Here is a 26300-nt window from a genome sequence, read left to right as displayed (position 1 = left end):
TTTGAAGTCGGGGAGATCATCATAACTTTAACATAACTTAAAATCAGTAGGATTTTTAACAAATAATAGGGCTATTAAATTGTACATTGCGCATTTAAAAAAGCTAATCATTTATGTTTCAAATAAAATAATTAAAAATATGTACCTACGTGTTAAATAAATTGATAACAAATAACTAATATAAAGAACATATATGTATGTTATAGTAATAATAATAAAAATATTGCACATAAGTAACTTTGATTTCATATACATACATAAATACGATATACATACATACATACATATATTAAACTTAATATATTTTAACTTAATACTAATCTTCTTTTTTAAATGTATAATGATATGAGCTATTATTTAACGCAAATTAAACAAATATATTAATACGAATGGGATAGTAAATTGGAGCATACTTAACGATCAATAAAAAATCTAAATTTGCAATTAGCGCAACCCGGGGAAAACAAACTATACACTATTACTTCAATTATAAAACAATTAAAAAGATTTTGTAAATTAGTAAAAAATATAAAGAATCACGACATATTTTAAAATACATATCTTTAGTTTTTTGGGTATAAAATATATCTTTCGTTAAACTGATATTGGATTATTTAGTATCTAAAATAAATTCTCATAAAACTTTAAATAAAATATTAATGTAAAACCTCATTCACAAGTTGTAGTACATTTCTGGGTCAAGTTTAAAATTTTCATTAACAATTTTTATTGATTATAAATGAGTATACAGATTTCCTCATATATGTCATTGTACAAGTTAATTTTGCAAAAAAGAAAAAAAAATAGATTAATTAGTTCCCAGCAATATATAATCAAATCTAAAAATGCGATTTCATATTTTCGCTTTTATAAATTCTTATGTAAATAAATACCACTCTTTTGAATGTTTTATTAATTAATGACAAGTAATTTTCGCCAAGCTTTTTAATTTCTATTTCATTCCTCAGGTATAATTTTTCCTTTCAAAATTAAAAAAAAAAAAAAATAATTTTATCTATATAAACCTTCATCCCTTTTTATGCAAGGAATACACAATGCGGCTTTTTAAACAATCTCTTAATACAACTTTATTTTGTAAAAATAACGTTTGAGGAAGGTGGTATGGTGTGCGTATAAATGAAATTTAGTTGTAAAATTTTTCTTATTTTTTTAATAATGAAAATCTTAATAATTTTAGAAAGTAAAAACTCGCATTTTAGCTTAATATATTTTTTTTATTTTTTTGTTTTAGTGCTCTGCGATCCCTACAAAATAAAGAGTAAAAAAGAATAATGTTGTACGACAAGCCATTTTACATTGCGAACCGTTTGTAGAACATTTTGATCCTTCGTACAACCAACTCACAACTTATTAAAGCAACCCTACATAATTTGAAATTTCGTACACAACCTTCACAATTTGTATCAGTGGTTATATTATATATGTCTTACTTTATAACCTTTTATAACTTGATGTATATCTTCTTTAATGTTTATTTCATATTCAGTTCAATTTTTTTCTGTAATTTCATCCAGTTTCCAAAATAGCTTAAATTTTCCAACTTATTATTTAATTAATTTGAATTAATAGAAAATAGTAAAAGTATTTACTTAAATAGTTTTATTTAAGTAATTGCAAAATTAGAACGTTCTGATAATAAACATTAAGGGCCAATCTTTAGGTAAAGGATTATAATTAAAATTAATCCTCTATAGTTGTTTATGAATACTCACATAGTTAATTTTGTTTGCAAGTTTAAAGGTACTATTAGACGATATGCATTTTAGAAAATGAATAAAGAACAAGAAAAAGTAAGTATGTTTTAATAAACAAATTTATAATTTTAACATTTTTTACACATTAAAAAGACAGCTTTGATTACATTTAAAGGTTATGTCATATGGAAAAAAACAGACAGGTGTGATAGCAAAAATTATGAATCGTATGTAAAATAACAATTTTGACATACATTCGGAATTACATATGGATAATAGCACCTTAAGCGCCCAATGGAGGTGGTTTAAACTTAAGCAAGAAATGCAAAAGTGTAAATAGTTGATGCAAAAAATGGATACAATATTTTTAAAATGGTATTAATTTTTTAATTAAAAAAATTAAGTTTTCATTCATTTCCATAATACATCTACCCCCATTTCCACTGTGTCTAGTAATTTTTTAACTTTAAGTTCTTATATAATAATGGTCTTAACTGAAAAAATAACTATTAGTTAAACGATAACTAAAGGTGGTGCAAATGGGGGTTATAATTATATACCTCTTTTGTTTTGATAACAGTAACGTTTTCTCTGTTGTTTTGTATTCCACTCTGCAAAATTTAATCTTGAACTCAAAAACATCAAAGGAGATCTGATTAATTTTATTTTTATATTAACTAATCTAAATATTAATTGCCAACTCAAAAATCCGCTCTAAATTCAATTTACAGGAAAGAGTGCTAGTTGTTTATTTGTTAAATTATGTACATTGGGGTGCCCGCTTAATGGAGAAGAAAATATTTTTTATTTTGTTCTGTGTCAATATTTGGTGTTTTTAAAGTTTTCATATTTTCTTATATTTTACACAAAGGATTTTCATAAAATGATTTGATATCATATGAAAGGTTATTTAGTTCTTTAATTTTGAAATACAGAAAAAAATATTGGTCTAATTATATGAGATTAACAATACTGAATATTAATACTTGTCAAAAAATCATGTAGTATAATACAATTTCGTAGTTTAAATACAATTTTATTGATTATAACAAAAAATATTTCTGATTCTTATAGCATTCCGACCGTATTTTTTAGTTTTTGGAAAATTTCAAAAATTTCTGATTTTTATAAAAAGAAACGTTAGAAAAAATTTTCTTCTGAAAAATAAATACAAAAAAAAAAAAAAAAAATCAAGAACATCATTGAATTTATAAAAGATTTTTTGACATACCGACCAAATTCTATAATATTTTAATTGTGAAATGTATTAATTCTCAGTATTGTAGTAAAAATTAAAAAGAAAAATAAAAAAATGTTAAATATTTTGTAATTGCGCAAAAATCTTTGCTACGACATTAATAAAATTTCCATATATTTTCTTGCGAAAAAATATGACAAAATCATGAAAATCTCAAAGAGGGATTTTTTACTATACAATAAAAAATTTAAGAAATGGTATCTAAGAATGAAGTAAATTTTAATTTCGGCAGGACATCAGGAATTTACATATTGGGGCCACCGTAATGTACATATGTATAAGTATATACACATACATATACCTCCTATAAATGCTTCTACGGAATGTGAAAAGTTATAATAAGTATAAGCAATATTGAAGGTAAGTTTATTGCAAATTGAAGAATTTAATTTTAAAATTTTTATTTTTCTCATTGTTTTGAAACACTTTATGTACATTTGAGAAATACGTTTTCTTTGTCAAATACATATTTTTTAATTATTTAAAAACAGGTTGAACAATTTTAATAGATATAGGATGTAGAGATAATGATGTATGGATCGTATAGGAAGTTACTGCTATTTTATGCCAGTAAGATAGCGAAAGTAATGTCATTCTTTATTATTCTCTCTTATGAAAAACAAAAAGTAGGTAACTGCCGGTCCACACTAGGAAACTTTAAAATTTGACAGACCTCATTAAATATAGTAAATATATGTACTTTGTTTCCTATTAACTCGAATTTTATCGGCAATGCTAGTAATGAGGAGTTAGAGTAAAACATACAAGTCTAGCAAGTAAAGGCAATTTTAGTTTAACATTACATACATATACATGCGTGTATTATAACATTTAAAAAACAGTCGTTACGAATTCATTATTATAACAAATAAAAGTATTTCTTTGATAACTATTATGACTAACTGATTTATTTTCTAATCAACGAAATATGTTTGTGAAAAACAATTCAACTGATTTTATTGTATTTTTAGCTGTTGAAACCGAATCTGTATTTTTTCTATATCTTTAATTTTATATTCTGAATGTATAACAGTAAAGAATAAAGCATGTTTTTCAAAAAGTTTACTAAAATTGATTTCTCCGAAATCCTCAAATTTAAAATCGCATTTATCGCTAATATGTGATAACGACCTAATTTCTTAGCTTACTGGCAGTATTTAATTTTTTTCATTTAAAAAAGATATTAAGAAAATTAAAAAAAATTAACACGCATTCAGCTGTGCTTATTATTTTATACCCTTCACTATAGCATTAAATTTCTCGAAAGCATATCAGTTATAATTATTAAAAATGTTATTCCAAAGATAACAACAGACCGACAGACTTAATCGACTCCGCTATCTACATGGTTAAATATACATTTTTGTTCGTTTTAGGGCCAATATCTAACCTCCGGTTATCGTTTAACCAGTAGATATTTTGCCGGCTAAAATTAATTTTTTTTATATGAAAACCGTAAATTTATCGTTGGGATAAAAAATAATCAGACATTGAGAAAAAGGGGGTTTGGTTTTTTTCTTAAAAATTTTAAAATTTTACATAGGAAAATAACTTAAATGATAAAAAGGTTGAATAAGAAAAGATATTGTATTTAAAAATATGTTTAATGATTTTTTTATATATCGTTAAGTACATTTGCGAAAATGTCATATATTTATTTCCAAATAATTTTTTCCTAAATATTGGTTTATATAGTCTAATTAGGATCCCTTAATATAAATGTATTTATATACACATTTTGTATATTAACTATATTTAATATACAGCCTATATTATATTTAAAAAATTTCGTCTGGTTGTTTATAAAATTGCGCTTTATATGAAAGTACTTAGCTTGTTGCATCTTTAAAATTATTAAAAAAAAAGAAACGTAAACATAAAGTTATTAACAAGGACAAACCTAAGCACTGCTGATTAATAGTGGTTTTCACACAGCTTGTATTTGTACGGTCGTGAGTCATCATACTTGGTTTTCCCATCTGAAAAAAAATAATATATTACTTATTTTACTATAAATCTTTAAGTTTATACATATAATCATTTAGATATATGACTATATAAATCAGAACTCAGTTAAAAGTGATTACAGAGATGTATGTATAAAAGTCACAATAAATAATATATTCGAACTACACAAAATTTTTTTTAAAACTCAATGAAATTTACATAAGCGTGTCATTTGCATTAAAATTTTTGGTGCTTCTTAAAATAAGTATAAGAACAACAATTCTTTCTAGCCCATTCATTCATATAGGTACCCTACAACAACATGATTTCCAACAGTCAAAACATAACCTTCGAGGCTGATGCAGGCGATATACATATAACAAAGTTACACAAAGTAATCCATAGTAAGACACCATTTTGCAAAGTGGTATAAGAAAAATAATAGAGGAAAATAATTCTGTGCCTTATCAATGGCTAGTCCGATTTGAATGAAATTTTTCATGAGGACAGAGTATATGTTGTCGAGTTTGGCCTAATGGGCCTTCCAGAGGAGATCTGATCGATGAGTAATATTAAAACCTCTTAAAGCTATAAATTATTTTTGGTATTTTCAAATCCTCATTTTCCGGATCGGTATCCCTACATTGCATTACTTCTCAGAAAAAATCAGCGAAATATTAGAAATATTAACCATTTTTTAAAAACTTTATTTATGTATTAATTTTCTTTCTAATCTGTTTTTTTATTTATTAAAGATTATTATACCCTACACCACTATAGTTGGGTGGGTATTATGAGATGTTTGTAAACCCACCTTAAAGGTACTCTTATTTTGGCCCAAGGACGATCGCTATTGAATTAAAAATGGTTGAAAATGGGCTATTAATTTGGCTATTTCGAATAGGGATTTTGGACTCATAATTACGCTAAATGTTCTATTATGTCAACAAAAACCTGAGAACTTAGTTTTATAGAACTATAAACGATATTAACAGTTTTTGTAATGATCGGGCTCCATTTAACTCATAAATTGATAAGGATAAACACATATTTTCCCTTACTCCACTTATGAGCATTCTTGTATAAAATCTCTTTTTTCAATAATAAGTAAATATATTTCAGAATAAAGATAAAAAATAGTTAATTGCTTTATTATTAAAAAAATCAAAAAAAAAATCTCAAATGGTAGCACAATGGGTTAATATAAAACGTAAGTAGAAATCAAAATATTAAAATGTTACCTGTTGCATATTATTCCATTGATCACTGGGTTCATAGTCAATATCATTGTGCACCATGTCATTTCTAAACGGACTAAATTGTTTAGAATTTGTAGGCGTAGGATCATCTGGTTGAGCAGGAATCTCCGTACCATAAAATATAAGATCCCATTGAGTAATTTGCGCTAAGAAAAAAGTTTATGTTAATTAAAAAACATAATAATTTAGAGTAAAAATATAAACATCTGAAAATATTTACATATACAAGCTACATACATAAACAAGTAGATAAAAAATAACTTTGCTAATCTACTACATTTTACAAAAATCGAGAAAAATAAAAATTATAAATGCTATAAAAAATGCAATTTTCCTATACCATTTGAATGTTTTTTATTTGATGTAGATATGGCCACACTGGGTACTTGTGTTGCGTCAACACCTGCCGCTGCCAAAAGTAATTGCTGCTTCTTCAAAATTTGTTTGTCAGGCACAAAACTTGGCGACGATTTTTTAGAATTTTCACGTAAAGGTTTAGTAATGGTTGTACCATCTGCACCTATGTTGGATGCAACTCCCAAATGTCCATGTTTAGGTGTGCTTTTTAAAACAACAGCATTGTCATTTTTATCTTTCAGAATTGGTTGGTAAGGCTGGAATTCTGGAAATATGGATTGAATCTTTTCATATCGTTCGAACAATTTAGTTATACGCTGATTAGACTGCATAGAACTAGATCCTTCCCGAATAGGAATTAAAACATCGGTACTCAATAACGGCTGTTTTGTGGATGAGGATTCTTTTACGTGTTTTGTTGCCTTTGCTGCAGATTTTGAGTTCAATTTTCCATTATTAATGCTGGTTGATGAAGTTGATTGCAAGTCTCCAATTACTTTACGGCCTTTTTCATCAGGGGATTGTAATCTCTCACTTGATTGCTGAAGTTTGTTAGTTTTTTGTCTAATATTAACATCAAGAGGGTTTTGAGATTTTGAACTTATAGCTTTATTCTGTTGAGAAATGCGGTAAAATTTATTTTTATGTGAACCAGGCGTGACCTGTGTAGAAGATTCTTTTTGCTTCAAAGGCCTCCCGACATTATTTGAATTTTTATTTGACTTGTTGTTTTCCACTGATTTCCCTTTGCCATTTTTATTAACTTTTGTGTTTTTTGAAGACTGTTGTTGTTTTTTACTGACGGGCCCTTGATTTATCACTTTAAATAATGGATCATTTTTTATATCGCTCTTAGCAGCAACATATACTGATTTATTTAGAGGTAACTTCGATGACGAAAGTTTGCCAGCCAGGCCAAATTTTGAGAAATTTAAGTTATTGTTGTTTGACATACGAGGATATTGGGCAGAGTAAATTTGGTGTAAATTGGTGCTGGCGGAACTAGAATTCGGTGTTGTAATATCAACAAGTGCAGTCCGAGCAGTTGATATAGGATCGTTAGGGTAAATGGGTTGTGTTGTGCCGTAAAATATAAGTGACCATTCCCTCAACAACGCGTGACCTTCGTATATATTTAAATTTTTATATACAAATGTCAAAGTATTATTATTTTTACATTGTTTTATACATATTCCAAGCGGCAATGTTAAGAAATAAAGAAAGATAACTATTTAAGCAATATTTTACCACAACCAATCAATATTATTAACATATAATCAAATACATATGTATATGTATGTACATACAAAGAATATAATAATATATAAAATGTGTATTTATTTATATAATCTTTAGTTTCCCAATAATATAATATTTACCCCCAACGATAACTGGAGGTGGCGAAAATGGAGGTACTTAAGTTTAATAATGAAATTATGGGCTGATTTTTCTGATAAAGACTAGTTTTGTGTTTTTTAGTCTTCAGTAACATTACTTGTTATCTTAGTTTAATAATGTAATTATGGGCTGTTTTTTCTGATAAAGACTAGTTTTGTGTTTTTAGTCTTTAGTAACATTACTTGTTATCTTAGTTAAACTAAGTTTTGTTGGCTAAACAAACAAATAAATTATTTAATTTACAATAAAGTTGCGCCACCTGTTAACGTTATGCTACCAGCCTAATTTTTTTCATGACATTGTTTTATAACCTAAAGAACAGTTCTAGAGAGGGTCAGCCTGAGGACAAAACTTTTTTCTTCATACAAGCTAGGAGTTTTTAATGTACATACATACAAATGTATGTATGTGTTTCACAATTACGTTAAATATATTTTATTAAAACTTACCCATATAACGTCCCTCGTTGTGTATTTCAAGTTGCCAATTTCCATGCGGTGATTCTCCCCAAGTATGGACGGACATAAATGGCCACTGATTAAATCCAGAGTGCGAAGTGTCGTGAACTCTATAAATATAATGCTAATATTATTTCCGATTTATTGTTATTATATTTCTATATAGAATTGAATTTTCTTCATAGAGATTGAAAACGATTTTCGCACTTTTTTGTACTTTTCGTTTATATTTTTAATATATTTTACACTTTTGGTTTAGTTTTTAATTGCATTTATAAATTATGTGTAGACTAGCAAATTGTATTACGATACGCACATTTTTTTTAAGGGGTGAAAGTTTGTAAAGGTAATTTTAGTATCTTTTTTGGCCCTTTATAACTTTTAAACTAATAAACATAACACTTTTGTAAATATTTTGGAAATATCTTCCAAAATTATGAGACACATGTTTCGTAATTCTTGGAATTTTTGTTTAGCATACTAAGAAAATTGTTTAATTTGTTAACGTATAACTATGATATTAGGGAGTTATATGTTATATTCATTGTAATATTCCTGAAGAGCAGTAGTTTTTTTTAGCCTCAGACCACTTACCCATAATCTTCTTTGAACGACTACTCTACATAAACCAAGGCTAGAGAAACTACTACTTACTCATAATCGTTTGTCTTGAATAACCCAACGACTTAATCGTCTTTGAACGCCGACTGTACATAATCGAAAAGAAAGCAGACTGGATCGACTTCAGAGAATTCGCTGATCGCATCTTCAATGATTTTTCAGCTCCTTCACCAAGCAGAGAAAAAATTCCACGATACTGTCATCTATGACACCACTATTTCCGGCCCTAAATGAGTCTGGCATTTTATTGAAACGAAGTGTTGCTCGCAAACTCTACAACCTTCCAGTCCCGGACATACCACAACCCTTCACCCTTTTTGAAGTTGCTGAGACCATCAACGCCTCCAAACCATCTAAAGCGATTAGCCCGACGGCATATCAATGCTGATGCTGAAATACGGGACGGGAAGCCGAGTACAGAAGCCTGATAATACCAATGGAAAAGGGTAGTCAATCTGATACAGAAACCAGGGAAGAATGCGACAGGCTGATTTCCCTCTTGTCACCAGTCGCGAAGCATTAACCGCCATACCATACTCTTCCAGTACATCCCGCAGTTAATCATGCCCAACAACTTGAAGAGATGGATTGTGAATTATTTGAGTGGCCGTCAGTCGTTTGTAGAGTTTAAAGAAAAATATTCCAAAACCCGTAGTGTAGAATTGAAGTTATATCTTATGCGGACTACAGCACCATTATGACGGGACAAAACGTTGATGAGCTATGCGATTCGTCCATCTGAACGAAGAAGGTTAACTCGAATTTATGCGTTGTAGTCGATGGAACCCAAATACCGACTGTGAGCCACCCAAGTAGTATTAAAAGCTGTCAAAACGTTGTTTTACGGACGCCTAGAGGTCCTGCATTGGGTTTTAAAAAGATGGACAAAACAAAAAAGCTGGACATAAAAAATACTTATAATGTTAATTTTGGTTTTGTGTACAGTCAATAGAGTACGAATATATTTTTAGTTTTCCTCGATCACTTCGTTTACTTAGTATTTAAGAGCAAAAGATGCGAAAACCGCCATTTTAAAAAATAATAAGTTTTTATTAAAATTTCCATTGTTATCAACATATATACGTAGTATTATTTAAAATTTTAACAAATGTACAATCAGTGCTACAATCAGGCTAACATGACATTCCAGCCATGTCCAGCCAGGCTGGCAACCCTAATTGTAGTTGACCAATTACAAATACATAATTGTAATTAGAAAAATTTCAATTACAATTAAAGGTAATTGTAATTGTGAAGCTTCAATTACATTTACTTCAATTGTAATTGAAAATGCAATCATTACCCCCAAGCCGGTTTGTGTATCATAATTGGGGCATAAGTTTTGAATTAATACTTATAACAGTTACTCTAATTAAAATATATCCACAAGATTTATAAAGGGAGAAAACATGCTTCATAAATAGAGTTCATAAACATTGAATGATCAACTCACCGTGGTGTTAATAGAGTAACTTTAGTGCCTGCTGGCGATATAAGGTTTAGTTGAATATCTCCCCTTCGTTGTGATGTTAAAGTTATTTTAGCTTGAACATGCTCCAGAAAGTTAATATTTAAGCAATTTTTTACTGATAATTGTAAGGTTATGTGACCTTTAGGTGGAATAACTCTAGAAATGTATAAAGTTATGTAAATGTTATTGTTATATAATGTTATTGCATTCATTGTGTAATATTTACTTATCAACATGTGGAGCGTTTATTTCACAACGTTGTTGTTCCGGCACAGTTTTCCAATGCCGCGCTAACCTAACCATCGCTGATGCATCCATTAAACCATAACCAAATGAATGACTAACTCTACGTCCCACTCCGTTTTTAGACCAGTTAGGATCAATAAGATTGGCTGGTTTTGCGGTTCTAACAACAATATGCTGTAAATCCCTCCACGTTAAGTTGGTATTTGACTCCAATACTAAGGCAGCAATGCCCGCTGCTAAAGGCGCCGAAGCTGAAGTTCCAGTGTGAGAGACAGTACATGAGTGGTGTAAATCCGTCGTAACAACCTGTTTTTCTGTTTGGCTACCGCTACTGTATGTTGTTGCTAAAGTGGAACTACATTTTTCCGAATACCAGGGAACATGGCCCTCTTCGGTGGCACTAGATATTGACAGTGTCCAAATTGAATTTGTGTAACCGTCACAATTACAATTGTCTAGTTCTCGTCCTCCATTTCCTGAAGCCCATATAAATATGCTTCCTTTTCCGTTTCTACCCTTTGTTACTCCTTCTATAAAAGCCCTAGATGCTAACTCTCCTGGACCATCAACTGTTTTGCCATCGTCGTCTGGACCCCAAGAAGCACTGTATATGTCGATATGTTGTGGATTCAGAGAAAGCGATCGTGCTTCTACCGCATCTGTGACATCACCATCAAGCATTCGGACACCGCCAACACTGGCACCAAATGCAATACCCACAGCACATATTGTATTGTTGGCAGTAGCAGCAACCTCACCAGCACATCTGGTGCCGTGGCGGTTTGAGTCTGTTAAATCATAATGAGGCATTGGATCCGGATCATGACTATTCACATCATATGATGCTTTGGGATCCTATGATGTCAAGAAAACATTGTATTTATGAACAAAAACATGTATATATCTTTCGATTTATAACTTACATAATTACTAATAATATCCGGATGATCAGATTCCAGACCATCATCCAAAATTGTTACTACAATACCTTTGCCAGTTATACCTTCTTTCCAGGCTGGTATAACATTCATATCCAAGTCACCACCGCGGTTCTAAAAATATTAATATTTAAATAAGAAATACATTTATGTTATATGTATCTACATAAGCTTGTATAAATTAATTTTATATTAAAATACCGACCAAATACCACATTTGTGGCCATTTTGGATCGTTAAAAGGAACTGCATCCACCATAGAATAAGCTGATATAGAAGAAGTACGTGAAGGCCTCATATGTATAAAATCACGCTTTCTCCGGGATTTTGCAATTTGTTGCTGAGCCCAACTAACTCGATCATCTTCATCTAGTCGAATTTGATGTGACAAAGCAGCCGTCAAAGAACGCTTTGAAACTTTACGATGAGCAAAATGATAATGATCGTCGAAAATCTTGAAATATAAATGTTAAAAATATTTGGTATAATTTAATTTTTAATTTTATCTTGTTAATTTTTTCACAAATTATTTCATAAGTTTGATAATTAGTTATATATTTATTTTATAATTATGTACATATGTACAGTAGGGTGGCCCCAGAATTGAAGTTACAGACGTTCCCACCGAAAATGAAAATTTAGTTCATTCTAAGATATCATGTCTCAAAATTTTTGTCCTGACGTCAATATTTGGTGAGCTGGATCAAAAGATAAAATGGTCCTATTTTAAGGTTTCTATGATTTTTTTCACATTTTTAGGAAATAAATTTTATTTAAATATTTTAAACTCTATTTTTCCCACGTTTTCTGGTAGCTATATTTATCTAACGTAAATAATATGTACATCAGCATACGCGTAATTTTTAGCTTTACAACTATATATAACACTTAATGGTTTCATTCTATTATTAATCAAATTTTGTCAGTTTAACTGAAATATTAACACAATTTATACCAAACATCTACTTACTTGTTAGGCTTGATTTGTAAATAACGGATTCTATGTTATTGCTTACATTATTTACATTATGTTTTGGTATCGATACACAGCCTTCGAAAATTTTAAATAAAATTTATTGTGTATTAATTTCAATGAATTACATATATTACATCAATATATGTTAAAATGTAAAAAATCTGAACATTTTACGAACAATTTCTGAAAGCGCCTCTCAAGGACCAAATTTTTATATCTTTCCTTTGGAAGAAATTTGAATTGACAGCAGGACAAAAATTTTGAGAAACGTTATCTTGTAATCAATTAAACTTTAATTTTAGTCGGGCTACCCTAATATACAGTAATAGGCAATCGTCTGTACGCAACATGTTTTCTTTGATTTTTACAGCCATTTTTGGGTTTATTGTATGTTATATAATTATGAAAGTCTCCCGCATTTAAATTAATTATATTTGAATTACGTTCACCCTATTATAAATAAGTCTATACATTTTTCGAAATCTTTTGTCGATTCGAAAGTTACAGAACACAGGCAAAATCAGAACAAAATGAAGGATGGCAACCGTTATTGCTAAGCTATCGTTACCGCTAAAATCCCTTTTCAGAACTACTACCGTTAACGCTTAAATACCGATAAAGCTAAAATAGCAATACCGAAATAAGTCAAAATACCGATAACTCTAAAATATCGATACCGAAATCATTTAAAATACCTATAACGCTAAAACATCGATACCGTTATTATATTTGAAAAATAAATACAATATGTATATAATATATAATACATAATATATTATGTATAATATAAGATAAAATTTGGACTTTTGAATATACTATAGTCAAGAATATATATAAACAGAGTAAGAGCCAAAGTATGACAGACATAAGTGGGCCTATAACTGGTCATACCAACATAAAAATTACACTTTATAAAATTTATTTAAAGCTTGCCCTATTCAAAAAATCACCATGAAGTTTATTAGATTAATTGTCAATGCCATATATAGGACCACTTACAAAATAGATTTTTTTTAAATTTCGGAAGTGGTCCTATAAATTTTGCATAGCCAAATATAATCATATTAAAATTGCAGCTTAAATATAATCATATTAAAATTGCAGCTTAAATATCATTTTAGTACACTACCGTTACTACTAAAATAGCGACGAACAACCTTAGAACTACTGGAATCATATTAAATATCATTTTAGTACACCTTGGAACTACTGGAACCCATTCATGGGAACATTGTTATGGTTCTAAAATACTTCTAATTATAAATTGATACTATACTAGAGTTATATTAGTTGTGTTTTGTTGCTATCAATGAGTGTTAGTTAACGCTCAAAGGTAGAAAAAAATTAACATTACCTGACTTGACCACAAAAAAAAAAAAAAAATCAGCAAATCTTGGTATTATTTTAAATTATTATCACATTTAAAATAAAACAAGTAAGAGTGCTATATTCGGCTGTGCCGAATCTTATATACCCTTTACCATAGTGTATTTTAAACATCTTAGTTTTATAAATTTTAAATTTTTTCCCCAAAGAGAAGAAATTAAATTTAATGATATCGCCAATTATTGTTCTCATTGAAGCCTCAAAAGCGCTGTTATTGAAAAGGTCGTAGGAATCATTTTACAAAGTAATAAACATCAATGTTAAATTATGGATTTTCTAATAAGTAAAATGTTATTTATATACAGTATGAACTGTCAATTTTGAAAGTAGTATGACTCTACATTCCAATGGGATTAAGCATTACTATATGTGATTCTTTAACTATTCCTAGTTTTTAAGAGAAAATTTTAAATTAGAGAATTGCTGTTGAAAGTATATTCCATTCAAGTTTCTATTTAAAGTTTTATGTAATCTGAACATGTTTTATATATTTTAGAACAGATAGGGCCTGACTGGGATGTCTTTGGCACACATATTAAAAAAAAAAAACATTAAAATTTAAAATCTTCTATATCTCATTTCAACCATTGGACTCACGATACTTTCATTAACAATTCGTATACGTAAATATGTATAAAAATCCTATATTTTATGTGTAATATTTGAATTTAAACATACAAAATGTGTTGTTCAATAATACGAATTTTTCGGTACTGCGAAAGGGCCTGACACTATATAATCCGTACTAGTGGACGTCTACTGTATATGTAAATCCTCTTTCAGAAAATAAATTTATTCCTAATAAATTATTAAAACATATTAGTATTAGATACATTCGAAAAAATTATTTGTTTTAAAACATTCTTCTTAGAGCTCGGTCCGCGATCCAAACCATTAATATCGTATTCCAAAATAAAACTTATACACTATAATAAAAATTTAAGCATAAATCTAATAAATAAGCAATTCTTGGTAAAAAGTGTTAGTTACTTCATTGTAGTGACACCAAATTTTTTAACAAAACAACGCTTTTTAAGCTTATTTTTTCAAAAATTTTTCACAATTATTGCACAATAATATTTAAAATAATTCACTCTTAATTTATTTTACAGTGTAAATTTATTAAATAACAATAAACATATGCAAAAAATTTTTGTGAGAATTTCTTAAAATTTGACAAAATATCTCAAAACTAAATTTTTGCAGTTCTCTAGAAAATTAAACTTTAAGTTTTTCAATTATAAAAAGTGCAAAATAGAAGAATAAATGCCAAAAATGCACTTTTAATGCTAGACGAAAAAGTGCTAAAATGCATCTAACACTTTTTTCTAAAAAATAAGTGCAGCCGACGAAAAAAAAAGTGCTAGAATTGCATTAATGCCGTTATGGCAACACTGATCATGATATATCTGACAATTTGTACGCCTCCTAATATATTTACATTCGGTTTGTAAATTATCTCAGAGAAATAAGGATCCACACCAGGAGCACATGGCAGCAGCGTGAAGACTTCTTAAGTATTTGAACAAGAGAGAAAACAATCAATTAAGATATGGGAAATAGGGTAGGAAAATGGCAAACTTATATATAAATACCCTTCTCACAAAGGTGAAGTGTATAAAAATCGAGGCAATTGTCTGAATTTGATAAAGTGCTCAATACGACGAGCAGCAAAAAATATGATCTCGCATTTTTCGATAACCCTGCTTTTACTTAGGAAATAGGAATAGTTTAAAAACATTAAAAAATATTCAAAAACATGTAAGAGAAGTGTTTTTGGATGTACTTTCACCATGATGTGTTTAAAACAGTCCAGAAGTATATCCTTCGATTTTTATTTTGTCGGAGTAAATTAAGTCTACAAAATTAAATTTAAAAGTGAAATTGCAAGTTCTAGACCAATTTGAAATTTTGCTTAAACAGGTGCTGTGCTAATAAGTCGGAATTCTAAAATAAATGATTTTTAAGAATTAAATATGTATAATTTATGCAAAAATATCAATCAAAATATATTTATTAGTATAAATCTAATTGATATTCTTAAGTAACATAGCTAAGGAAAATGAAAAATTTTTACATTGTGGTTGGGGAACCGTTATAGTTAGGATCAACTATGTTTAAAGTAAGTTATGTATTTGTTATGAAAATTTAAGTTTCTTTAAGCTTAGGTTTTTATTGCTAAGTAATATGTAATTTGGCCTTGAAGGCTTTGTATTACTTGAATAAATAAAATAGATAAATTAAATAATTCGAAAACAACTGATGATCCGTGAAAATAATCTTTACCAAAATATTGGAAATTGTATTCCCTATAAAAGTGTTATCTAAAGTCATACACGAACAATAATCACGATACATGCAAAGATTTGATACTCATGACCTTTGACAAATATTACCTATTTAAAAAAAATTTTCTAAAATATTTGGAAGTTATAATGGGGAATGCAAGTTAATACTGATTAGTCAATTCGTTCATATTTGCCAAAAATAAGTATTAACAAGTAAGAGTGCTATATTCGGCTGTGCCGAATTTTATATACCCTTCACCATAGTGTATTTTAAACATATTAGTTTTATAAATTTTTCCCGACTACATTACACCAAAAGCAAAACAAAATGAACAACAACAACGCTAAACCAAATAAAAAACAAAATACACAAGGCATCTAAACCAACCAACATCTAAACATACATACCGAAAAACAGAGAAAAAAAACAACGCAATAAAACCAACCTATATCCAAATATACGAAGAGAATTCACAAAACAAAAACACACAGCTGAATAAAACCATATACATACATAATTGAAGATTCGGATATCGCCGATATCTTGGGTCCTCTAAAAACTGATTTCAACGGACAGACAGACGGACAGGGCTTAATCGACTCCGCTTTCTATAAGGATCCAGAATATATATACTTTATAGGGTCGGAAAATTATATTATAGAAATTACAAACGGAATGACAAACGTATATATACACTTCTCACGAAGGTGAAGGGTATAAAAATAGCTAGAGAGAATTAAAGAAGTGATTATGAGAGTTGATTTAGATTTTAATAATAAAAACGTTAATCATGTGAAAAACAAAAAGACAACGAGACTGAATGAGTTCAAACGAGACTGAATGAATTTTGCATGTGAGCACGTTGTTGTAAATTTAGTAACGTCCGAAAATCACGTGTGCATAGGAAACGCCTTGCTCTTCACTATATCAGACTTTTAGATTTTCTGTATAAAGCTGAATACGAGTTTTTATTTTATCTTAAATTCTGGGAATGTGGATGATTACATTTACACAAGTGAATATGGCTGAAGTTATGGATGCAATGATAACATCCGCTAAATGGTATTATAATTGATCAAATATCTGTGCACAAAATGGGATATTATTTATATTGATCAAAATACTTATTAATTATATTGATTAACGAATCCGCGAGAAGAAATTTTTCTAAAGCAACGCCATATTTCTTAAAAACATCTAAATTAAAGTGTTAGTTTGTTATTCTAAAATCTTATAGTTAAAATCCACATAGTACTAATATTCAAAACATTTTTAATTCGACTTTAAATTTTTGAATGTACCATTCTTTAAAATCATTCTTTGAATTTAAATTATAAAGTTGAATTCCTTGGCATTGTGTTCCGTTGAATTAATTTCTAAAAGAATTTATTCTTTATAGGAATGAATTTAATTGAATGATCATTTTTATTTGTTTAATTCCTTCTATTACAAATTGAATAAAAGAAAAAAGGTTTAATTCTATTTTTAATATAAAGAATACTTTTGAATTTTTTAACATTTTTAAATTCAATTTGTAATAGGGCATTTTTGATCGGAATCCCGTTCCAGACCAATCCCCGATTTAAATGAAATTTCCAACATATATTTAGGTTTGTAAGTTTGTAAGACAAAAAATATGTTAAAATTGCCTAATAGTATTATTACTCATAAATTTGAAATTCTTTTAAGTAGAGCATCATTTTTGATTTCGTTCTACAGATAAAGGAATTGTATTTTTATACAAAACCGTATTTAAATTTTTATTTTGAAATTTGATCATAATCCCGGATGACAACAATACACTAAGATGGGGTCATTCATCAAAGAAACATGCCCCGGGTGGAGGCATTGCCAAAATAATACTATTTCTGGTGTTATACGATTTTGAGATCGAAAAAGCAATTATGTATATCATACGACATAATGCCAAAGTATTGAGAATTTTTGTTCTCTAAACTCTAAACAGAAACAGAAACAAATGTAAATTTGAAATTCTTTTAAGTAGAGCATCATTTTTGATTTCGCTCTACAGATAAAGGTATTGTATTTTTATACAAAACCGTATTTAAATTTTTATTTTGAAATTTGATCATAATCCCGGATGACAACAATACACTAAGATGGGGTCATTCATCAAAGAAACATGCCCCGGGTGGAGGCATTGCCAAAATAATACTATTTCTGGTGTTATACGATTTTGAGATCGAAAAAAGCAATTATGTATATCATACGACATAATGCCAAAGTATTGAGAATTTTTGTTCTCTAAACTCTAAACAGAAACAAATGTATAGAGCTTGGAAATTGAAACGTTTTGGAAGTTTTTGTCGGAACTTTTATGTTTGAGTTATGAGTGAGCTGATACAAATACAATGTAAATGCATTTTTTCTTAAAAGCTAGTTAAACATTTATTTAGCGATGACAATCGTACGATTATAAAATCGAATACTATTTGAAAATCACTAAAATTATTTAATTATGCGATGAAGTTCGCGCGTTTTGGTGCACTAAAAACGGAAAATCGTCATCGTATGCGCTTTAATAAACATGCGTTTGTCATCACTTATATCACACCTATTTTGCAATTTGATTTCACAATCGCCAAAGTTAGGCTGAATGCGATTGTCATGTCATGGGCGTGAATTTTTAAAATTCTATATACTATTATTGAATAACAAACTATTATTGAATAAATATGTCATTCGTTAATATATTTTTATGTGCGATTTATCAGAAATGAAAATTTGATGTGTTATTTAATATTTTTTAATAGCACTTTTTCATACAAAGAAATGATTGTATAAAAATGTTTGTAACTATGTATTTTAAAATTTGTTACAAAAAACCCAGAAACATAAACGTTTTTGTATAAAAAACATGTAATATTTTTACAAAACTTAGCACAACTCATCACTTTTTCCATCGATTTTTATTTCTACAAAGGTAATAAAAGCGGAAACAGACAGCGTTTCTTTACTAAAATGCCTGTAATTCAAATATTTTGGATTGAAAAGAAAAATTTCTCTTTTAAACAATGTTAAAATTTCAAAAATTACTCTTTTTTACATTTGTTGCTCTTTAAAGCAACTTAACGAAGTGATAAGAGAAAACTAAAAATATATTCGTACTCTACGAACTATAACGAAATGGAATTGGTATATAGAAACACCTGTATTTTATTTTTCTTTAATTTTGTATCACATTGCAACCATGGATCCAGCTCGAGCGTTATGGGGGGTTAAATTATGTTTTTTACTTTTTTTCTTGTTCTCATTTTTATATTTTGTAAACATTTTCGGTTTTGGGGTGTGGAAATAATATGAGAATTTATAAAAATAATCTAGTAAATACATACAAGCTTTTTATTTTTCCTTAATATATGTTATTTACTTTTAATTCTATATTCTAGAACAAATTTTAGACTCTGTTCTAAAAAAAACTTGCTCTAGAACAAGTAAAAACAGAACAACTTCAGACTCTTGAACGACATATATTTCTATAACTCGTCATCTGTAATATTGTTGTCATTCTAAAGTACTTCACGAATTTTTCAATATTGTAAGTGAACGATATTGTCAGTGAACAAATTTTAAAATCTCAATAATCAATAATTCGTCCTCTGAAAGATTATTGTCATTCTAAAGTACTGCTCGAATTTTTCGAAAGATATTGTAAGCGAGATTCTTAAACATAATTGTTTATCTTGTAGTTGCGACATTTAATATATGAAAGTCCGAAATGAATCACTAATACAGATAAAGTTTATTTTATATTATACGTTTCATACAAAGGTTTTTTATTAGACTAATATTAAGTTGCATATAATATGCTTATATTGTACGGCCCCTAATAGTTAAATGTTCCTTAATTATAAACTAAATATGTTATATAATAATGTTCTCTTTATTGTAGAACTTAATTAATTTAAATATAGAAAATGTTTAGAATTCTTCATACAACATTTTTAATTTTAGAATATTTCGTTTCATAAAACGAGGGATATGTTATAATAAGTATGTGTGTAATGCGAGTAATATAATTGATTAAATAGGTAAAAATAAGTTTATTATTTTTTATTGATATTTAGATGAATCCATCCCAAAACCGACTGAAACAACTATTTAACATTTGATATTTTCAATTTGGATAAATAAATATATCTCTACAAAATTATATAGTAATTACAAAGATTTTATTAAATGTTCGTATACAAAAATTGCATTGGATTGCATAATTTGTATTTGAAGTAAAAATATATAAAAACCTGTTTAGTTGATATGGATAAAATTATAAACAATCGTTTTTAAGAAACTACTTTTTTATAATTAGACAAAAAATCATATAAATTTCTATAAGTAATTAGGTACATAAATTATTATTTATGCCTCAAAAACAAACAAGTTATATTAGAACCATTAACACTGTCGTAAACATATAGTGTTTTATGTATTTTCAAATATTCTATTCGTTTAAAAATGTATATTGTTAAGCTATTTCCAAATATGAAAACTGTCATGTACTAAATTTATCTTTTTATAGCCCTCAAATTAAGAAAAAGTTTTGTAAAATATTATCCGATTTGCAAATATTATAAGTTTTGAAAGAATTCGATGCGATTTTTAAAGAATTTTTCTTTTTGTTATATACAATATTTATCTCGTCTAAAGTAAATGTTATTGTAGATCGCCAATCAATTTAAAAAGGTAAAACGGTTTATAGAATGCTAATACATACACTTTTTGAAAATGGTTTACTTTTTTAAATTTTCTAGAAGTTATAATTTTGACTACGAAAAATCTGAGATTAATTTTATTGAAATTGCAAATGACAAATTCAACTGCTGCCGGCATTGACATGGATTCTCCCAATTTATGTATATTGCTTTTGTCATATTTATAATCGTATTTTCATGTCTTCTAATAATCGGTAGACTTTGACAAATTTTTTTTCCATTGTCTCCATCATTTGCTTAATATCGTTCCGAACTATAGCCAATTCCAGGGCTGCATCAGAAATTGAACCATCGTCACATTTCTTAGGATTTTTATTATATTCATACCAACACGCAATCCCATCTACGTAGTCATCTACTAATTCAGGAGCAACTGAGTCTTCCATAAAAGATATATTGAGTTTTTTAACGAATGAATTCATTAGCAGTTGTAAAAAATCACAATTCCAATTATTCTGCTGAAAGTGAAAATATTGCAAGTTTTTCAAATTATCGAATACGATAAATTTCACATTGAATAGGGAATTTGATGATATATCAAGTAACTTTAATTGAGATTGTTTTTTAAATACACCTTCACTGATTTCATGCATGTTGGTACTACTTAAGTTTAACCGCAACAAGTTGGTGTACCTTCGGAAAGGATGACCTTGTAAACTACCCAACGGATTCAATGATAAATCCAAACTTGTGAGGTTAAGAGCATTTGGAATATGAGGTATTTCTCTTAAGGAGTTATTACGCAATTCTAGTTCTTTGACAATGCCATAAACATTCAACTTACGTAAATCGCAATCATTGACGACAACAGAATCTAAAATTGGTAAATTTAGTGTCAAATCCTGCATTATATTCCCAGAAAGATCCAAAAACGACAGATGAGTTTGAGTTTTAAATAATTCTGATTCAAACACTTTAAACCGATTTCTTGCTAGACTAATTCGTTTTAAGTTGACATTTTTCTCAAAAATATTCCTTGGAAAAAGCTCCAACAGATTTCCAGCTAAATTTAAATCGAATAAATTGTTCATATGTGCAAAAATTCCTGACGGCAATATATTCAACTGGTTGTTTTCCAATGAAAGTTTTTTTAATTCTTTTAAAGCATTAAAACTTTGGTTATTTAATATTTTTAATTGGTTGTTATTTATAAACAAAGTGTTCAAATTATCAGCGCCCAAAAATATATTCTTCGGTATTTCCTTTAGCAAGTTTTGACCCAAAAACAAACTCATTAAATTGCTAGCACCCTCAAACTGAGGGTTTTCAAATGTTTCTACAGAACAGTTTTCCATGCGCAATATTTGAAGATCTGGAAAAGTATCAAACATTAGGTGTGGTATTTTCCTAATTGATGAATTGACGAAATTGAACATTGTTTGTTTTTCAAAGGGCTCTTGAGACATTATAACGTAATCGTTCCGTCCAATTTCAATTCCACTGCAAACTCCATTTCGACAATGATCTTGCATCCATATCCTTCGCAACTGTCCACAGCGAACATCATTTACCAAAAGGACAAAAAATAGTCCAAACGATAATTTTAACAGACTCATTTTTTGTTACTTTAAACAAAAATCGGTTTAAAACTTTTGTGTGCCTTAAGAAGGCATATTTGACTGCGGCAAACCGCGTCTGTGATGTGCTTTCAATGATCCCTTTTTTTCAACTAAAATTTCGTTTAATACACACATAAAAGACAACGCCATTCTAATTTCATGCTGAATATGAAAAATCCCCCATTAAAAATACATTTTATATCATTACGCCTTCTGTAGTTATGATACATGTATTTATAATTCACCCTTGTTATTTAAAAAGTTATAGGGTTTGTAATTACATTCATATGAATGAACATATGAGATCACTCGATCTAATTTAATTTAGTACATTTTTACAGCTTCTTTAACGATCGTACAGTAGTTTATTTGTTTATATTTTTTTATTTATCCTAACTTTTAGTTTCATTGATTTCCTCTTTTTCTACTATCTACAGTTGCACAGTGGTTTAGAAACTTGTATTTTTGGAAATAATTCAGAATCTCTGGAACTATTGAATATATCGCTAAGAAAAAATCCAAATTTTTGGCAAAAAACTTTATATGGGCAATTCCATGAAAAGGTAAACCACGACTGAAAAAATAAAACAATTATAACTTGGTATATGAACAAAGACGAAGACTGTTGAAATATTTTAAAATCGGTCCATTTTTACACCTCGTCGCCATACAAACGTACCCAAAAATATCACTTTTTAGCTCATAATTCTGTTAATTATAATACTACCTCTTCAAAAATCGCCAGATCTAAAATGTTTATAAGCCTAAACCTTTATGCCGATTTTCAAAACGATTGGACCTTATATGACCCTAATTCTATTTATATAAAATGTTTATAAAATGTTTCCCGTTTTTGTGATCACACAACTCTTTAAAAGGTTTTTGTATCAGTGATTCAAAATTCCACTTCTTCTTCTTCATATCTGAGGCGGAAACCAATGATTTTGAGCGACATTTTTTACAAAGCAAAAACTGCAGAATTTATAGGAAATCATGCTCTAATAATTGATTTTATAGGCAAAATCAATAAGAATGAGCTTGATTTATAATGCTTCAAAAGTGCATTTAGAATTATCCAAAGATGCACTTTTTCAAAAAATATTCAAAAAATGTTTTCTTTACGCACAATCAAAGTATTCTTTTTGCTAAAACAAATGGTGCAAAAACAAAAAATTCTATCATTAACCCTTTTCAGATTTCAAACTTTACAACGCTATATTTCGAAAACTACGAAAGTAAGAAGCCCAAAAATTTGTCATTATACATGTTATATATGGAATATTAATTGTGTGGAGTTTTATTAAATTCAGAGGTTATGATGAACTCTCAAGTTAACATTATAACCATTATAACTTCTAAACGGATTACAATAAATTAAAAATTTTAACTCTATTTTTGAAGGGCATTAAATATAATATTTACAAATGATAAAATCGAAAATATTGCAATTTTTCTTTTGCTCTTATGCTTTTATAGTGCATCCAAATTCTGTCAAATTAAGTTTACTAAAGTCGGATTTGAAATATGTTCAGCAGTTTTCGGTCTATCAAAAAATGTCACCTAAAATCGGCGTTTTGGCCAAAGATATGCAGAAGAAGGAGTTAAAATTTTAACAAAATAATTACACCAATGTTAGTGCTAATCCAAAAACTTTCATAAAAGATATGATATCACAATTTCAAAAATATTCGGTAAATGTCACATTCAATCGTATGGAATTGCCCATATATGATATGAACCTATAACACCAGAACGGTACATAATAGAAGCACTTAGCATCTCAAAACAAAGCTACAAAGCTACTTAGCATTATTTAAAAAATTCCTGTTTACTTTAAGTCAAACAGAGTTACAACAGCTTTTGTCACCAAAAACGTGACCTAGTCGCTGTAGGAGCATACTTTGTATATTTTGACATTATGTGATAAATGTAGTTATTAGGTAAATATTTTAAAGAATTATAATGTACCATCATAGATTTTGTATTTTAAAAAGATATAAAACAAAAATTTTTTAATGTAAAATTTATTAAAAATTCGGCGTGTCACGGAGCACTTCATTAAAAAATGTGAAAAAAATTTAACTTATTTTGAGAAATATTCCAATAGAGCTATTTATTAAATATTTACTCGAATATAAGGTTTTGTCCTAAAAACATAAAAGTGAACCTGTTCTCAGCTATGATTAAAAAAAATATTTTTTTACACGGTAGTTTCAAAACGGGACAATCCATGTGAAAGCGGACACCAGTCGAATTTTCCATATCCGAATTTAGTGAAAATTACCACACATATAATGTATACAATATGTTCTACATGTTATTGACTTTTTTAAGGAAACTCATTTCAATGTAAAAATATCGCGATTTGAAAATTAAAAAATATGTTAAAATTTCCTAAAAGTTTATAAACAATATTGTCCATAACTCTGAAACTACACAAAGTCCAACATAATTTTTTTATTTCATATTAAAAAAAATATATTGTCTTTAAAATCGTGTAAATTAAATATTTTAATTTCCAACAGGTTTAAGGTCAATGTTCATAGTATGTATACAGTAGTTCAATGTCTAATAGGTCAGACATCCCTGTGTTAAAAATTATAAAAATACATGTTATGAGTACACCTAAACTCATTTCTACATTCTAGTGGAATACTTTTAATTAATTAATTTAAAGTATGTCCTTTATACAAAATCCTTAACAAATATGAATCAATTTCAATTAATATGGTTAATTACTGATATCTCATAAGGCACTGGTCTGATTTCAATTAAATTTAGAAGTAAATTATTATTCTTTATTATTAGGATTGTTATTTATTATAACTAGGAAATCTATTGAAAAGCGTTTATTTTTGTCGGTATAAACGTGCCAAATATCTCATTCGTGTGTTGGAACGATTTCAAAAAAATACTCTTTGTGAGGTTCAGCTCATAAACGTTCAAAAGTAAACTCAGTATATTTAGAGTGACACCATATGCTATACATAGTTTGAGGAGCGTATTTTTTGTGTCGGCCTAAAATATATACTATGTCTAGATTGGGGTTGTTGATGAAAAATAATGTATTTATTAGTAGGAAATGTACATTACTCAATTATGACAACACAGTGTTTTTAGAATTTTCTTTTATATTACAATAACCTGTATTTAATGTCGTTTGTATATTTAGATTTAAAAGTGTCGGTAAACACATTTTAAACACAACAGCTAGAAATATTAATTTAGGAATTTCGATTTTTGTCTAGGATTATTTGCATTTAGAGTATACAAAACAAACTTTTTTTAATTGTTACAATTTTTTGCTTCATTGATGTGCCAAAATTTTACTTAAAAGTGTTAAGAAAACATGCAAATTATGATAATTTTTACGAATTTTGTGCCCCATTAATGATGTAGCTTAGATTATACTCACGTCTTTTTAGCTTATAACGACTTTTAAATACATTTATAAATTTAATAACAATAATGCAGTGTATATTAAAAATTTAAAGTTGAAATTTATTAATTCTTTTTTTTGGAAAAAAATTACAACTTATCCAAAGCAGTTGTAACAAATTGCAACTCAACTGTCGTACACCAATATCAGTTAACCATTGTTTTTGGAGAGGACTGATATAGAGAATAAAGTAAATTATAAAACCAATCTCGTATAAGTTAGTAGAGAAAATTTGGTTCCTACAAAACTT

The 26300-nt window shown here is 28.3% G+C and overlaps 2 protein-coding genes across 4 annotated transcripts in view; both read right to left on the bottom strand.

The window, feature by feature from the left end:
- The window catches only part of LOC111684383 (furin-like protease 1), a 51048-nt gene that overhangs the window by 11776 nt on the left and 12972 nt on the right, over positions 1 to 26300 (bottom strand). For 2 of the 3 annotated variants that reach the window (XM_046948432.1, XM_046948431.1), the window contains exons 3-10: positions 11874 to 12122; positions 11654 to 11782; positions 10711 to 11585; positions 10467 to 10640; positions 8384 to 8502; positions 6520 to 7659; positions 6162 to 6325; positions 4874 to 4952 (exon numbers count right to left, since the gene is read on the bottom strand). In XM_046948432.1, coding sequence (XP_046804388.1) covers positions 4874 to 4952; positions 6162 to 6325; positions 6520 to 7659; positions 8384 to 8502; positions 10467 to 10640; positions 10711 to 11585; positions 11654 to 11782; positions 11874 to 12122 — 2929 coding nt within the window. The remainder of the gene's footprint in view (positions 1 to 4873; positions 4953 to 6161; positions 6326 to 6519; positions 7660 to 8383; positions 8503 to 10466; positions 10641 to 10710; positions 11586 to 11653; positions 11783 to 11873; positions 12123 to 26300) is intronic. The other variant, XM_046948433.1, reaches the window with a different exon arrangement.
- On the bottom strand, positions 20064 to 22726 carry LOC111684384 (leucine-rich repeat-containing protein 15). Its single transcript, XM_023446539.2, has one exon. The coding sequence runs from the start codon at positions 22606 to 22608 to the stop codon at positions 21214 to 21216; it is 1395 nt and encodes a 464-aa protein (XP_023302307.1). The 5' UTR covers positions 22609 to 22726; the 3' UTR covers positions 20064 to 21213.

This window comes from Lucilia cuprina, chromosome 4, assembly GCF_022045245.1.
Source record: "Lucilia cuprina isolate Lc7/37 chromosome 4, ASM2204524v1, whole genome shotgun sequence".
Taxonomy (NCBI): Eukaryota; Metazoa; Arthropoda; class Insecta; order Diptera; family Calliphoridae; genus Lucilia; species Lucilia cuprina.
This window is presented reverse-complemented; position numbering and strand designations above follow the sequence as displayed.

What these genes read in the sequence shown, in the direction of transcription:
- LOC111684384 (XM_023446539.2), bottom strand. Translation starts at nt 22,608, where the DNA reads ATGAGTCTGTTAAAATTATCGTTTGGACTATTTTTTGTCCTTTTGGTA.